Below are 15,221 nucleotides of genomic sequence, written 5' to 3'. Positions count from 1 at the left end.
TCCCGTCGGAAATCTTGGATGATTAATCTGATTCATACGTCCAGGAAAACAAAAATGTTATCTTGCTGGTTTCCCAGTAAATTGATTTTCTCAATTTCTAAATTAAATTTCTGAACTCCCAGAAAGTTAATTCACACTAGATAGGGCCTAATTGACTGTTAATTAGCTAAACTTATTAGAAGGCCCACTGTCTGTCTCAATACAGCAACAAAATTTACAGCATATTTCACACAAAGCAAGAAGGACCAGAAGGGAAATACACACCTTTTTCCCGTGTCCGTGTACCTACCCAGGGCAGAGCCTGGCACGGCAGAGCGCACTGATGGGAGATGTGGGGGCAGGGAAGGGGAGAGGATTTTTTTAAGCAAATTCAGAAATTTCTCACAAGGCTGCTCTTAGTTTAACTTCATCTATATCACATCCTCCCCACCCTGTTTTTGTTCCTTTCCTTCATTACAGGCTAAACACTCTATCAAAAGGGTGCCTTGTAGCCAGCCTCAGAGACAAAAATGCAAACCTGAGCACAATGTATCATTTGGTCAGCAATCCTTGGTATCACGCATGCCCCTAAAGAGGATGTCAACGGGGGGAATGAGACAAATATTCCATGAGATCAGCCACTTGAATAGAGGCAAAAGTGAGACTAAAACGTATTTGCCCTTGGACTTCACTGTGGGGCCCTGCCTGGTGGTTCTCACCTGCAAAAACCCACTTCCGATGGCCCACTGGTGCTATTACTCACGTCTAATACTCCTTAGCACAGTGATTCTCAGCACCAGCTGAACATTAGAACTGCCTGGGGAGGTTTTAAATCACCAGATGCCCAGGCTGTGCCCGAGACCAATTAAAGCAGCTCTCCGGGGGGGCAGGACCCAGGCTTGAGTGACTGTTAAAGCTCCCCAGGTGATGCCCATGGACAGCCAGTGCTGAGTCCTACTGCCTTTGCTATTCCCCCTGCCTCTAAAACAATATATTCACATTAGCAGCAGAAAGCGCACTTAGATGTGGAATGACCAACATTTACTTTGAAAGCAGATTTTTTAAAAAATGCTCCACCGAGACTGTCAAGTGGCTTAAAATAACACACCAACATCAAGCCGAAACATACAACCAACCAACTTACCCAAACCCCTGCTTCCTATTAAACAGTATTTTTTAGGGGCGCCTGGGTGGCTCAGTCAGTTAAGCATCCAACTTCGGCTGAGGTCATGATCTCACATTTGTGAGTTCGAGCCCCGCATCGGGCTCTTTGCTGACAGCTCAGAGCCTGGAGCCTGCTTCGGATTCTGTGTCTCCCTCTCCCTCTGCCCCTCCCCTGCTCACACTCTGTCTCTCTCAAAAATAAATAAATATTTCCAAGGTTATTGGAATACCAAACCAAGACACTATATTTCTTTATCCAGGTAAGTCTTTAAATGCCAAAAGCACAACTCCCAAACATCAGCCATGGGGTCCCATGCCCTCCAAGGAGGAAATGCCACCTGTGACAAGCAGTTTATCCGTCTTCATCAGGGAACAGTCACAGGAAGACGGCCAGTGACACAGCAGGGTCAATTTCACAGTGACTGTGACATATTCTTAAACACCTGATAAGCCATAGGTGGCTCAAACAGAAGCACAGAAAGCAAGAACCCTGGGTTCTCATCCCCAAGCTACTTATTAGAATCATGCACGAAATGCTAACACCAATCCACATAAAGAGGAAAAGGAAGTGGCCTTAGGAGCAACAAACAAAACAGCTTCAAAGTACCGGGAAAGGTGAGTTCTTGCTCTCATGACTTCAGTGCATTTGGGGACATGCAATGGTGCCGAATGGTGTGTGCTGTCAGTCGTGAGGTTTCCCAGACTCACCTGTTAGAACCTTGCAGAGCTGCCCAGGTATCGGGGCCTCGGTGGAGGGGCTGGGTGTCAAGGACCATTTGCGCCTGACCAGGTGCTCTCGTCCGCTGAGTGGGCCCCGAGAGCTGTTGAGTGGCTGGATTAGCACCTGCTCCTGCCCAAGCTGGATGAGGCCAACCTGCCCAGAAAGAGGGAAACAGGACATGAGTCAGCCTCGTTCACACACACCCACGACGCCAACAACCCGAGGGCAGCAAAGCCACCTGGCTATGGCCTGGTCCCCACGTCTGGGCTTTGGCTCTGCAGGTTGCTCCAATTTGCCGAGCCCAAGAACGAGCTTTTGTGTGACTTGAAACATCCCACCCAGTGGCTGTGTTTGGGGAGGGGCGGTGCAGGGGTGCAGAGATATATACCACAGCACCCACTTTCCAGGTTCACTTTCAAAAGAAATGTATTACTTTATTATTAATAAAAAGAAACTTCCTTTTAAAAATTATTCCTTAAATCATCCTCCAAAAGCCCACTTGAGGAAGCAATACCAAAACTGTTGGGAATGAATGACGGTTACATCCTTAATGGGAAAAACTGCAGCTTATTCCTGGGGATATTTAGAATTAAAGAGGATGGCTGGGGTGCCTGGGTGGCTCAGTTGGTGAAGCATCCGACTCTTGATTTCGGCTCAAGGCATGATCTTCCGGTTCGTGAGTTCGAGCCCCACATCGGGCTCTGCACTGACAGTGCTGAGTCTGCTTGGGATTCTCTCTGTCCCTCTCTCTGCCCCTTACTCCACTTGCGTGCTCTCTCGAAAGAAAGAAAGAAAGAAAGAAAGAAAGAAAGAAAGAAAGAAAGAAAGAAAGAAAGAAAGAAAGAAAGTCCTGTGGTAGGAATAGCTTTGTGATAGGGGTTTTGTACATTTTGTTCAGAACTTGCAGTGTTTGGGACACCTGGGTGGCTCAGCTGGTTAAGCATCTGACTTTGGCTCAGGTCATGATCTTGAGGTTTGTGACTTTCAGCCCTGCATCAGGCTCTGTACTGACAGCTCAGAGCCTGGAGCCTGCTTCAAATTCTGTGTCTCCTTCTCTCTTTGCCCCTTCCCTGCTTGGGCTCTGTCTGTCTCACTCTCAAAACTAACTAACTAACTAACTAACTAACTAACTAAATAAATAAATAAATAAATAAATAAATAAATAAATAAATGAACTTGCAGTGCTTAAGAGAACTTGACAGTGTCCAATGAATTAGATTTGTGATTCTAGTTTAAAGTCGAGTTAGATTTGATTTTAAAGTCTTATTAGGTTTATAAGCAATATTAGAATGTGTAAGACAACTTGAGACTTCCCATGTTTATAGAACTAGCTTATTAGGTTTGGATACTTGAGTATTTACAAAGGGCTCCTCAGCCAACGAAAAAACTTGACAAGGAAACTGAATATGTTAAATTTCTCAATGCAGGTTTAAAGGTTTAAAAGTTGTTAATTGCCAAATTTACAAGGGGGGGCCAAATCTTATCTAAAGCTTCCTTGAAAAGGATTGCAAAAACCTTCTTAGATAAAAGGGGTTAAGAGTACACTTATGTAGATGAGCACAGAGAAATGTACATAATTATTGAATCATATTGTACACCTGAAACTAATAACTGTATCTTAATTATACTTCAACAAAAATCGTTGGAAAACTTGCTAGATTATAAATAGGATGTGATTTGTTTTTGTTTTTTTTAATATTTTGAGAGAGAGAGAGAGAGAGAGAGAGAGAGAGAGAGAGAGAGAGAACATGGGCTCCAGGGGAGGGGCGGGGGAGAGAAAGAAAGATGGGGGGAGGGGGGAGGGGGGGAGAGAGGGAGAGAGGGAGAGACGGAGAGAGGGGGAGAGGGGGAGGGGGAGAGGGAGAGGGAGAGAGAGAGGGAGAGAGAGGGAGAGAGAGAGAGAATCCCAAGCAGGCTCCACACTGTCAGTGCAGAGCCGAACGCTGGGCTCAATCTCCCCAACCATGAGATCACAATCTGACCCGAAATCAAGAGTTGGACATTTAACCAACTGAGCCACCTAGGCGCCCCTAAATAGGACGTGATTTGTAAACTGAAAGGAAAATTTAAGACCTAGGATTTTTAGTTTGCTGCTTTAACAGAGTGAATACTAATTCTAAAATAAATATATATAGTACAGAGAACTTTCCTATCCCTTGGAACCAACGCTGATGGCACGAAACCAGTTTGTGCTCCTTCCCTGGGATACCAGCTGCTATCTTCCCTTCTGAGGTGTCAATAAAGCAAGGTAAACCCCCCACAAGGAACCTGACTGGGTCAGGGCTGGAGAAGGACCCATGTTTGCACACTGGTCTGTACAGTGCCCGGTGCCTCCTCTGAGTGGATGCCCAAGACCATCTTGGCTAACCAGATTCAGTAGATCAAGCAGATCAGTCTTAGGCTGAGATGAGCATCATCTCTTCTCTCTCTTCTACACTATTTTCCAAAGGCCAAGTCATACTGAACCAGGGGCTCTCAAACTCCAGCTGCACATGAAAATCACCTGGACGTCTTGGTAGGCCCTGAGAATGTGCATTTCTAAGTAGTCCCCACGTGATACTCACCCCACCAGGCCAGGGACCAGGCTTTGAGAAGCATTGCTCTCCCTCCCAGCCAGTCCTCTGGTCTCAAGGACAGAGCTCCCTCAAGCCAAATGGTAGAACTCCTTTACGTTCTGAAAGGATGCCTGGATACCAAGCCTCTCTGCAAGTACATCAGATCAGCGAGTAAGATCGCCTACAACTTTGAGCCCCCAAAACACAGGGGGAGACCGTACTTACAGCTCTACACAGATCTCAAGGTTTCCATTTCATTAGAACTTCTGCCAAGAACAACTCCGAGATTTTACTGCCCAAATAAAACTGTCTTAAAGTGGCACTGTGTGACCTGCAGGGAAGCACGGCCTTCTTCCGTCTCCTTTGAAGTTAAAACTTGAATTTGTTCACGAAGATACTTTGGGGAGACTGAAGCGGATGCAGAAGGTGGCTGTGGGGGTATCCAGGGCTCCACTGCAGCTACAACTAAAGAAAGCCTCAACGCAGAACACACACCTCCGTGACCGTGGCAAACACTTCCATGTGTCGAAATAAAGTTGGCAGGGATGGCCCAGCACGTGGGATGAGCCCCACATGCAAGGAGCCCTGTGCTCTCTGGAGGATGTGCTCAACCTGGACTCTTCCTGAAATGCTCTGGCTTTGGGAGGCCACAGGCCCCCTTGAGACTAGCACTTTCAGGGCCAGTTTCCAGACCAGTCTAGTGTTTTGCATTCATAAGCTAGTGTAAAAGGCCAGTTAGCAGGGGCATCCAGGTGGCTCAGTCAGTTAAGCGTCGGACTCTTGATTTCAGCTCAGGTCATGATCTCACAGTCTATGAGTTTGAGGCCCACAATGGGCTCTGCACTGACAGCACGGAGCCTGCTTAGGATTCTCTTTCTCCCTCTCTCTCTCTCTCTCTCAAAATAAATTTAAAAAAAAAAAAAAAAGGCAGCTAGCAGGTAGTTCTAATGCAATACAAGAATACAGCATGGCCCATTGGTGAGGAAGCCGGCAGGTACATACACACAAGCATAATCCAGCCCCTTGCAGCTCTGCCTCAGCAGGTCTTGTTTGGAGGGGCCCACATGCTGGTTCCTACCCCTTCAAGGGAGGAAATGGGAACACTGGTAAGATGATTATGTGGCCTGATGGACTGCATCCTCCCTGGCGGCTACTTACCCGCCTGGGACCTGACTTGCAAGCAGAGATGTGGCCTGGACCAGCACCCAGGAGGGAAGGAGCCGGGCACAAGGAAGGACATTGCCCTGCCCCTCCCCCAGTCTCACAGTCTGTCACTAGGCTCCCTGAAATGTCTCTTAATGCTCATCCTGCCATCACATTACCAATGATAAAACGTTCTGCTGAAAAGTGCCGCTTATGCCCCTACTCACACGCAATCTAGGCCCAGGGCAAATACTGGTCAGCCCTCTTTATCTTCTCCTGACCTTCCCACTTCCTCCTTTCTTCCTCCCAAAGCCCTCCCTCCTCCCTGGCACTCTGTGTTGCAGCCCACTGCCCACTGTGTTATGGGGCATTTGTCACAACCTAATCGTTTGTTCCTCTGAGACAGGATCACAGTTATTCCTCCTTTATTTTTCCAGTGTCTGCCACCTAACACTTCCTCAAGAAAATGTGAGTGGAGTGGAACAGAATCAAATGGGCTGGACCGGCATGAACTTTCTGTAGTCTCCTTAACTCAGTGATTCTCATCCCCGGCTACACACTGGAGTTGTTTGGCAAACTTTGGAAACTCCTGATGCCCAGCACCCACTCCAGGCCAACTGAATCTGAATCCCCGGGGGGTGGAGTTCCAGCACTGGTATTCAGAGCTCGCCAGGAGATTTCAAAGTATAGCCAGGGCTGAAAACCATTGGGCTAGCTTTTTTTTTTATGTTTTTATTTTATTTTTGAGATAGAGACAGAATGTGAGCAAGGGGAGGGGCAGAGAGAGGGAGACCCAGAATCTGAGCTGTCAGCACAGAGCCCGACACAGGGCTCGAACCCACAAACCGTGAGATCATAACCTGAGTTGAAGTCAGATGCCTAACCTACTGAGCCACCCAGGTGCCCCTCCCCCACCCCACATTGTGCTAGCTTTTAAATGGGTGCCAGCAATGCACTTGATTTAGTTGTCTGGAGGCAGCCCGGATTTAAACTGCCTGCATGAACCTGGACCTTCCTCTGACCATGGGGCTCTGCCCCCTGGCTTCTAGCCCACTGCTGCTCTGTGGCCCCAGAAACTGGGCAGAGCTGCTTAGATTTGCATTAACCCTCTGGTCACCATCTGTGCTGAGAGGTGAGACACAGGGATATTCCTCCAAGGCCAAGGAAATAGCAGTTATGAGCCTGATGAAAGAGGCCTGCGGACTTCATCTGAAGAGGCACCACAGTAAAGGAATGCCTGTAGCAGATAGGACTGGAAGCCCTGAGGCTGCCTGGTTTTAAAGGATACAATGACCCTCCATGAAACAGTGTTCTTAAAAGAGAAATCTAAAGTTTTCTAAGATGTGGTATCCCACCAAAGAAATGTGTGTCAAATAAAATGCCATCAGGTATAACCTGATATTATAACAGTTCAGAGTGGCTCCTTCTCAATTCTCTTTGTTCTGGTGCTTTCTTTGAAGGGTTTCTGCACTGTGTTAGGAGAGCGTTATAAATCAGGTGTCATGAACTCCACCCCACCCTCCGAAGCAGAACTGCCTCTCCTTGCAGCGTGGAAAATGCACGAAGAACACACGGGTTTTCATCATCTGCTAACATCAGCACAACTTCTCAGCATCACGTAGAAAATTAAGATCATGCAAAAAAAAAAAAAAAACCAAAACCAAAAAGTGTGTCCCATGGATGCTCTAGAACCAAAGCACACACCTGTCTGAGGGGAGGACGCCACATGACTGCAGACCTTGCTGTCCCATAAAGACCCCACTGGAACTTTGGTACCTGGGGAGCCCTCCGAGCTCTTTCGTCAGGAGACTGTGGCTCCTTGGTTAGCTGGTGTGGGTCTTAGGTCGCCGCCTCCCCATCGATGGGCTAGCGTGGGTGGTTTGAGAGTACGAAGCAAATGGGGTTGTTAGTTTGCCTCTTGCGTGAGCAAGTCTGCTTCCAAGAAGGAAAAAGAATCCTGTGACCTCAGGGCTGCCTGTACCTGCCTCCAACTTTCTGGGGGGGGGGGGGGGGGGCTCAGAGGAGCTCCTGTGGAAGAGGGGCTCCCCAACCGCCCCCCATCGAGTCCCACTGCCTCTCTCCTGGAGTGCCAACCAGAGCCCCCTTTCAAAGTCCAGCCACTGCCTCTGCAAATGCCAGGTCCCTAAACTGATTCTTGGTCTTCCTTCTGAAGCCAGCTTCCCCCGCCTTAACATGGGCCAGTCACTGCCAGGCTCTCCCTCTTTCTGATCCCTAGAGTCAGTCACAAAGACTCAGCTCTTCTTCAGAATCTCTCCTGCATAATCTTCCTTCCCATCTCCACCACTCAAGGCTTAAGCTTGTCTCCTCGGGCCTCTGAATGCTCTCCAACTCCAGTGCCCCCTCCACGCTATCACCAGGGACTCCAGTCAATAGCCAGAAATTGCTTCTAGGCCGGTGATCCTCAAAATGTGGTCCCAAACCAACAACAGCACTTGGGAATATGTTAGAAATTCAAGCTCTCGGGCCCACCCAGACAGGCTGGATCAGGAGTGCTGGCGGTGGGGCCCAGCCACCAGGGTAACAAATCCTCCAGGGAAGGTGGATTCCAGCTCAAAGCTGAGAACCACTGCTCTAGGATAAATTCCAAATGCCTTAGGTTGGTACCCAGGGCCCCCGCCTGGTCTAAGCCACACACCTGTCTGTTCAGCTCATCTCTTACCATTGCCTTAAATTACCACTCCCACCCCCATTCCGCAGCTGCCTCATGGGCCCCTGATCTGGCGAAGAACCTGGCTTTGGAGGCTTTGGGGTCTCTCCACCCTCTTAGAACCTGAGCCCATCCCCTTTGCTCCAATCCTGCTTCTCCCTGAAGACCCCACCCCACCCTTCTGCCACCATGCAGGCTCCAGTACACCTTCCTTCCTGGGCGTACCTGGACTGCCTTCTGAGACAGGGCCCACCTTGTATTCCTCTCTGAGCCCCCGCAAAGTGTCCTACACAGGGCAGGTGTGTGATAATGATCTGTTCATTTAGGCAACAGTGTTGACTGACTGGTTGATTTATAACTGGAAAAGTCTGGGCCCCATAGGGCAACAGAAGAAACCTGTTTTTAATGCCTTAATGTGCCAGGCCCTCTCCCTAAATGATTTCACAGACTCGATCTTACTTCATTCTATCAACAGCCACACAAGGCTGATGTTATTTACCCGTCATCTTGGCTGCAGACGGGAACGTTCAGAGGAGGTGGCTCACTTAGGATCACAGCCCCAAACGGCCGTGCAGCCTCATTTCCTAAAGAACAAGAACGTGACCGTGCATCTGTGTGCAGAGGCGTGCTGGGGGAAAGGATAGCCAGTGACTCTGCATGGTTCCCTCCGACGTACTGACTGCAAAAACATCCCCCGCTGCACACGTCCCAAACCAGGCAGCTGTAGCATTTCAAAGCTCAGGAAATAAGCCCCAAGAATGCAATCAGTCTAGGACCTCTTTGGTTTATCATCTCATCTTGTACTTCTTTCTCTTAAGATGTTGCCAACTAAACAAAAGTTCAGATGGGGAAATCTAGTTACGTGCCGTCAGTAGGACACTGGGGAGGGTTACGCGACCTAGGTGATTCCCGTGAGCAGTGAGCGTAGAAAGTCACCATGAGGTCACATGACCATTCTTCAGAGGAAGAGGTGGAATGCCCCAGAATCCTCCGATTCAACGTCTTCCCTTCAAATCCTTCATGCCTCCCAAATTTCGCACGATCTTTTCCCTTATTTTCCTTACCTTCCCTAACAGCCACTCAACTGTTGTCTTTTTACAACACTTTAAAAATGTGTATGCAGGGGCGCCTGGGTGGCGCAGTCGGTTAGGCGTCCGACTTCAGCCAGGTCACGATCTCGCGGTCCGTGAGTTCGAGCCCCGCGTCAGGCTCTGGGCTGATGGCTCAGAGCCTGGAGCCTGTTTCCAATTCTGTGTCTCCCTCTCTCTCTGCCCCTCCCCCATTCATGCTCTGTCTCTCTCTATCCCAAAAATAAATAAACGTTGAAAAAAAAAATTTAAAAAAAAAAAATAAAAATGTGTATGCATTTTCCAGATACATTTATGCTGTATGTGATAAGTTCTTCAGTAATCTTAGCTGATGAATCACTTGGGACGCTGTGCTCTCCCCACACCTGTACCAATAGGATGATGTCGGACACTGTATTCTGTGCTATTTGCTCCCTTCCGAATGGTCTCCATACAACTTTTGCCATGGCGGATTCCTATTCGGCTGTATGCAATCAAGTGGTGCTGTATCAAAAAGCTGGGCAATTTTATAATCAATCAAAATAGAGTCTGAGAACTCTAAAGGGAGAGGCAGCCACCTCCCACACCTGCCCCTTCATCAGAGGAGTCACGCAAACGCAGGCTGCTTTCTTGAGAATGGAGTCCCCAACTCTTCTGAGCCACCTGCTCACTGACTGGCTGACCACAGCCCCACTCTGTTCTTATCTGTCTAGCTCATGGAACAGAGAAGAACATTCTTGCAATGCTCTCACGGAGATCATAAATGATGTGCTACCAAAACAGCCCCCTGCGCTGCGATCAAGCGGACCAGCCAGAGCCAGGTTGAGCTAGGCCATCAGGTCAACCCCAGTGACCAACCGGGATGAAAGAGACTCCGAGCAAGGGTTCTGTGGAGTATGGCTGTGACTCCAGAGAAAGCAGGAACATCCCTGACCTCTCTGTCCCTCTGGGGTGGCCTGGAAAATGGGCATGGCTTCTCAAAGTCCCACAGCCCAGAGCTCCTGGATGTCCTGTCTGATCTCAATATTTCTCTCACAGCACGCCGCAGGCAGGTCACAGCTTCAGCCCAGAAGCGATGGACAGATTCAGGTGGCTGGACTCCCCTGAGCTTACATCCATTAAGGAAGAAAGGCCACCACTCAGCAGCCCAAACCCGCTGGCAGGCGCCTCCCCTGCTCTCTGTCCTCATGTGTCCTCCCCTTCATTCACTCATTTCAGACAAGGAACACAGCCTTTCCAAAGACTGACACTCATTCTATCCCTTAAAGTTCCATCTCGGTGGCCTGCTCGGGTGAAGTTTAACCTGATTCCAATTCCGCTGGCCTTCTATGAGCTGGTCTGATTCCCAGGAGGCAGCTGATCCAAACTTACATAAACTCTCTGGGGGTGGAAATACCTTCCTCACATGCCCAAAGTTCACTGCTTTGAAATCATACGGTTATAGAAACTGTTCCAAAAACTTACGTGATGTCTAAGGACTCCCTGAAATGTAAATAAAATGAAGAAGCATAAACAAAAAACAATTAATACTTGTACCTATGGTCTTTGAAGAGCCAAGAAGCGCAGCCTGCATGGCTTCTCAAGATAAGACAGAGACAGGGAGAACATCACAGGGCCCATGCCTCTGCCCACAGTCCAAAGAAGGAGGGGCAAAATGGAGCAGGAGCTTTGCGCTTCATGCCCCATAAACAAGCAATTATCTATTCTAATCATGCATCTCCTTCCCTTAAACCGATAACAAACATCTCGGAAGACAGCACAGATGCCACGCAGAGGGGAACAGAACATTCCCCCGCCTGTGCACCAAACACTCCACACTAAGCCATTTGGGAGATGTTTAACGCGTCAGGACTTAATTACTACTCAACGTCGAATAAAGTTTTATTGAATACAGCCACGTCCATCTGTTTATTTACCGTCTATGGCTGCGTTTGCGCTAAAAGGACACTGTGGACTTAACCGTGACAGAGACCATATGGCCCAAAAGGCCTAAAATATTGACGATTTGGTCTGTTACGGAAAACGTTTGCCAGCCCTGGGGCTCTACATGATCTTTAGATACAAAGAAGCTATGGAATGCTCCCATCTGTGGACACAAAAATCTCCTACTTGAGGGATGCCTGGGTGGCTGAGTTGGTTATCTCGTGGTTTGTGAGTTCGAGCCCCGTGTGAGTCTCTGTGCTGACAGCTCAGAGCCTGGAGCCTGCTTCGGATTCTCTGTCCCCGTCTCTCTCTGCTCCTCCCTTGCTCGAGCTCTCTCTCTCTCTCAAAATAATAAACATTAAAAAAAATTTTTTTTAAATCTTCTACTTGCAATAGCTCCTCTCCCACACCTTGTTGCATCCTGTCCTGACGAGCACACCACACACACCACAATCCCCACTTCTCCGTGCTTCCACCAGGGTCGACAGTGACTCACACAACATTGCCACCCACCTGAACTGCCTCAAGTGCACGTGAGCACCAAAATCAAAGCAAGCTAGAGGGCGATGCAAACGTGGTTAGCCTGAGATCCTGCTGCTCTCTTTTCCCAACATGTCTCCAGGGCTACCCCGCAACCAAGGGGCCCGCTCCAAGTCACCACGCTGCCGTCTCTTCCTTCCTGCCTCCAGCCTTCCTCCGTAGAGTGTACTTGGGAAGAAGTGTCCGACATCCAGCTCATACGAACAGGATGAACACAGCAGACTAAACAACAGAGGCGTCTGCTCACGCAGGAATTTTAGAATCTCAAGTCTTAGAGGTGCACCGGCGGCTGGCATACGCTGAACTCAGCCTCTTGGCGGGGTTCCTTTATCTAAAGCACAGCGCCCTCACATGGTGCTGAAGGGAAGGACAGCCTTCCCGAACACCGGAGGACTGAAGTGAACCCTCTCTGGCAGCTCAGATGCCACCTGTGAGAGGGCCCAGCTTTCAACTCTGTGAGGATTTGGAATCCACGGTATCCAGATTTCCACCCTCAGCCCCTTCACAGATAGCTCCTCGCTGGAAACTTTACACCAAGAAGTATAAACTCTGACCTCTAGAGAAACTCACTAAACCACAGCAAATGGGATTCAGATGTTTCCATGTACAGTACAGTGATGTGACCTAGACTTTAAACACTTTGGCAAAAACAGGAAAAATGATGTGGGCCTTCCAGTCCCTCCCAGAACATGATACAGCCTTGACCCGAGTCCTACGGTGATCTGAGACTTTCTCACTCCTACTTAAGACTCCTCACCCACAGCCCACATTCTCTGCCCCCTGTTCCACATTAGCTCCTAACAGACTCCCTCCACGGTCCGTTTTCCTTGTTTAACCAAAGACGCCAATTTCTCCCAGGCCAGCAAAAAGCAGATCATGCTGATCAGGACTCAGAAAAGTCTTTCAAGGAGAATCAGTGAAAGCCAATCCTAGGAAATTACCCCCAGAGTTCCTCTACAGGGCTGGGAAGAAAGCAGAAGTCTTACATAAAGACTTGGACCCCCAGGCTCTCTGGCTCTGCTGCAGATTCTGGAGGACTTGTTGCATACTGTGTGGGGGAAGGGCTAGAGAATTCTAGACGGTGGAGCAAGATAAGGCAAAGGTGGGGGAAGCCGTCTCTTCTGCCAAGGAAGAACAGACGCAAAAGAATAGCAGGCGCTGCATCCCCAGAGGCCGATCATGACAGGAGATAGAGAAACAACTTGTGCATTTCATGCTCTGAGCCGATACCAAGCTTTGTGGTGGGGCAGCCCATCTGCCAGCCATGTGCACTCCTAGGGGGCACAATGGAGGAGCTGAGAAGCATTTGGCTGGGCACCAGCATGCAGTGAGCAAGCGGGAGCACAAGCGGGGCAGAGGTGCACAAGAACGTCCCCGGCCCCTCCGAGCACTGTCACAGTGCCTCAAATGTAGCAAAGCAGGGTCCCTAGGATGGGGTAGCTACTGCCACAGCAAGGGCGCTTCTGGGGACTGGAAGGGGGTCTTCTCACCAATGGTAAGCACCCCTCAGGCATGGCTGAGGGTGGCTGCTTGTGGTATAAGGGAACAAGGGTATGAACACTCCCTCTCTTGGTTCTCACGTTTCAGCTAAGAAGAGAAGTGTAGTGACCTGGCAGGGGACCCCTCCAAACTTTCCTTCTCTGGGTAAACACTCAAAAGGACAGAAGGAAGGTGAATGAGTGCCCACTACCCTACCCCCACATCCAAGAATAGATGCGATATACATCTAAAGTGTTCCCCAGGAGGTGCACACATACACACCTGTGCAGATGGACATCAATAGTGTTCTCTCTACACCTGGGTGAAGTGCGCCTCTCAGTCCAGAGGCCTGACAGGTTTCTTCTCCACCACACCGGTGCTTCCCTGGGCGGACTGCTGCATACCCTCTTATGCAACCCCCGAACAGCGCAGTCCCTGTGCACTTCAGAGGTTCACTACCTGGCTACTGGATCAATACTGGATCTAACTATCCAGAAGAAGGCACTGGATAATTAGACGCTTCCCTTCTCAACCCCTTTGCTCAGACACCCTCCGAAAGGTCAGGGCGGGAAGAGGCGAGGTTCCCTTCGGACGGCAGGAGAGCACCCCTGGAGGCTGAACTTCCCGCCGAGGCACCCCCACTTCATCCCAACCTCCCCCAGGGACCACCCCTGGCTCCATGACAGAAAGATGCGCAGACCCGCAGGGGGCGCGGTCAGTACCAGGCCGCCGCCGGCGCCGCAGGCGCTGAGCGAGACGAGGGAACCGGGGTGGCCGAGCACGCGGCCCGAGTAGAAGCACAGCTCGGCGGGGCGTCCGCGGCGCCCCGCCGCGCCGGCCTCCTCCACCTCGAAGCCCCGGGACAGGAAACGCAGGTCGTGGCGAAGCTGCAGGTACAGGTCGCGCCCGAAGGCCGGCAGGTGCAGCAGCAGGGCGCGCTCGCCGGGCCGGACTCGCAGGGCGGCCGGGGGCGCGCGGGGGCGCCGGCGCTTTCGAGGTCCGGGGGCCCCGGGCAGCGGCGGCAGGTGCACGTCGTCGGGGCGCACCCGCCGCGGCAGTACCACCTCCACGTCGGCCGCCGCGTCGCCGACAGCTGCGGGGAGAGAGGAGACGCGTCAGCGCGGCGGGGCCCGCCCGCCCGGCCGCCCGCCCTCCCTCCGGCCGCCCGCCGCGCACGGGGTCCAGCTCTGGGCACTTGAGCCAGCGCGGGGACAACGCGGCCCCGGGCGGGCGCTCCCCTCCCTTCCCTCACCCCGGCACCTCCGTGCCGGCCGGCGCCTCCGCCCGGGCCCCGCGCCACCCGGGGAAGGTCTCCAGCCCGGCCGCCCGGAGCACCTCCGGGCCAGCGGCGCGGCACAGGCATCCGGAGACCCGGCGGCTGCGCTGCCGCCCGGGAGCCGCCTGGAGCCCGGTCCTCCGCCGCGGCCCGCACCCCCTCGGCCCCGAGCGCTGTCAGCGGTCCACCGCCGGACCCCGGCCGCGCAGGCAGGCGGGGGCCGCCAGGATGCCTCGGGAGGGTAGATGGAAGGTGGCCGCGAGAGGCACGAGCAAGGAAGGGGCGGTGGGCGAGGGAGCGCTACCTGTGCCCGGGTCCAGTCCCCAAAAAAGCAGCAGCAGCAAGGGCAGGACGAGAGGAGGCAGCAGGGCGCCGTCACACATGGTATTTGGGAGGAGCAGCCCCCCAGAAGGTCGCGGCGGAGCAGGAGCTCGCGAGGCGGCGGCGCCAGCCGGAGTGAAGCCCTCCAGCCTTTGGAAAAAGTAATTAGCGCTGCGGACAAACCCAACGTGGTAAATCCCAAGCCCCGCCTTCTCCTCGGAAGACAGGGGGCGATTGGACTCTCGCTTTCCCCTGCCCCGCCTCCCGCTTCCCCATTGGCTAGGACAAGTCTAAACCAGGGTGCGTAGTTAGGTTGTAAGCACTTTCTTACACGTGGTTTCTGGGCAGTGGCGGGGACGGGACACCAGGTGGCGCGAGGGAGCCT

The 15,221-nt window shown here is 51.5% G+C and overlaps 1 protein-coding gene across 4 annotated transcripts in view; it reads right to left on the bottom strand.

Annotated features, from left to right (window-relative positions):
• ADAMTS17 (ADAM metallopeptidase with thrombospondin type 1 motif 17) overlaps nt 1–14,979 on the bottom strand; it is a 345,249-nt gene extending 330,270 nt beyond the window's left edge. For all 4 annotated transcript variants that reach the window (XM_086711412.1, XM_086711414.1, XM_086711413.1 and 1 more), the window contains exons 1-3: nt 14,820–14,979; nt 13,962–14,332; nt 1,852–2,017 (exon numbers count right to left, since the gene is read on the bottom strand). In XM_086711412.1, coding sequence (XP_086567538.1) covers nt 1,852–2,017; nt 13,962–14,332; nt 14,820–14,898 — 616 coding nt within the window. In that variant the 5' untranslated portion in view covers nt 14,899–14,979. The remainder of the gene's footprint in view (nt 1–1,851; nt 2,018–13,961; nt 14,333–14,819) is intronic.
• Nucleotides 14,980–15,221: the final 242 nt, after the last annotated feature.

This window comes from Puma concolor, chromosome B3, assembly GCF_028749965.1.
Source record: "Puma concolor isolate L17-30 chromosome B3, mPumCon1.1.hap2, whole genome shotgun sequence".
Taxonomy (NCBI): domain Eukaryota; kingdom Metazoa; phylum Chordata; class Mammalia; order Carnivora; family Felidae; genus Puma; species Puma concolor.
Note: the sequence above shows the minus strand (reverse complement) of the source record. Positions and strands in the feature narration are given on the sequence as shown.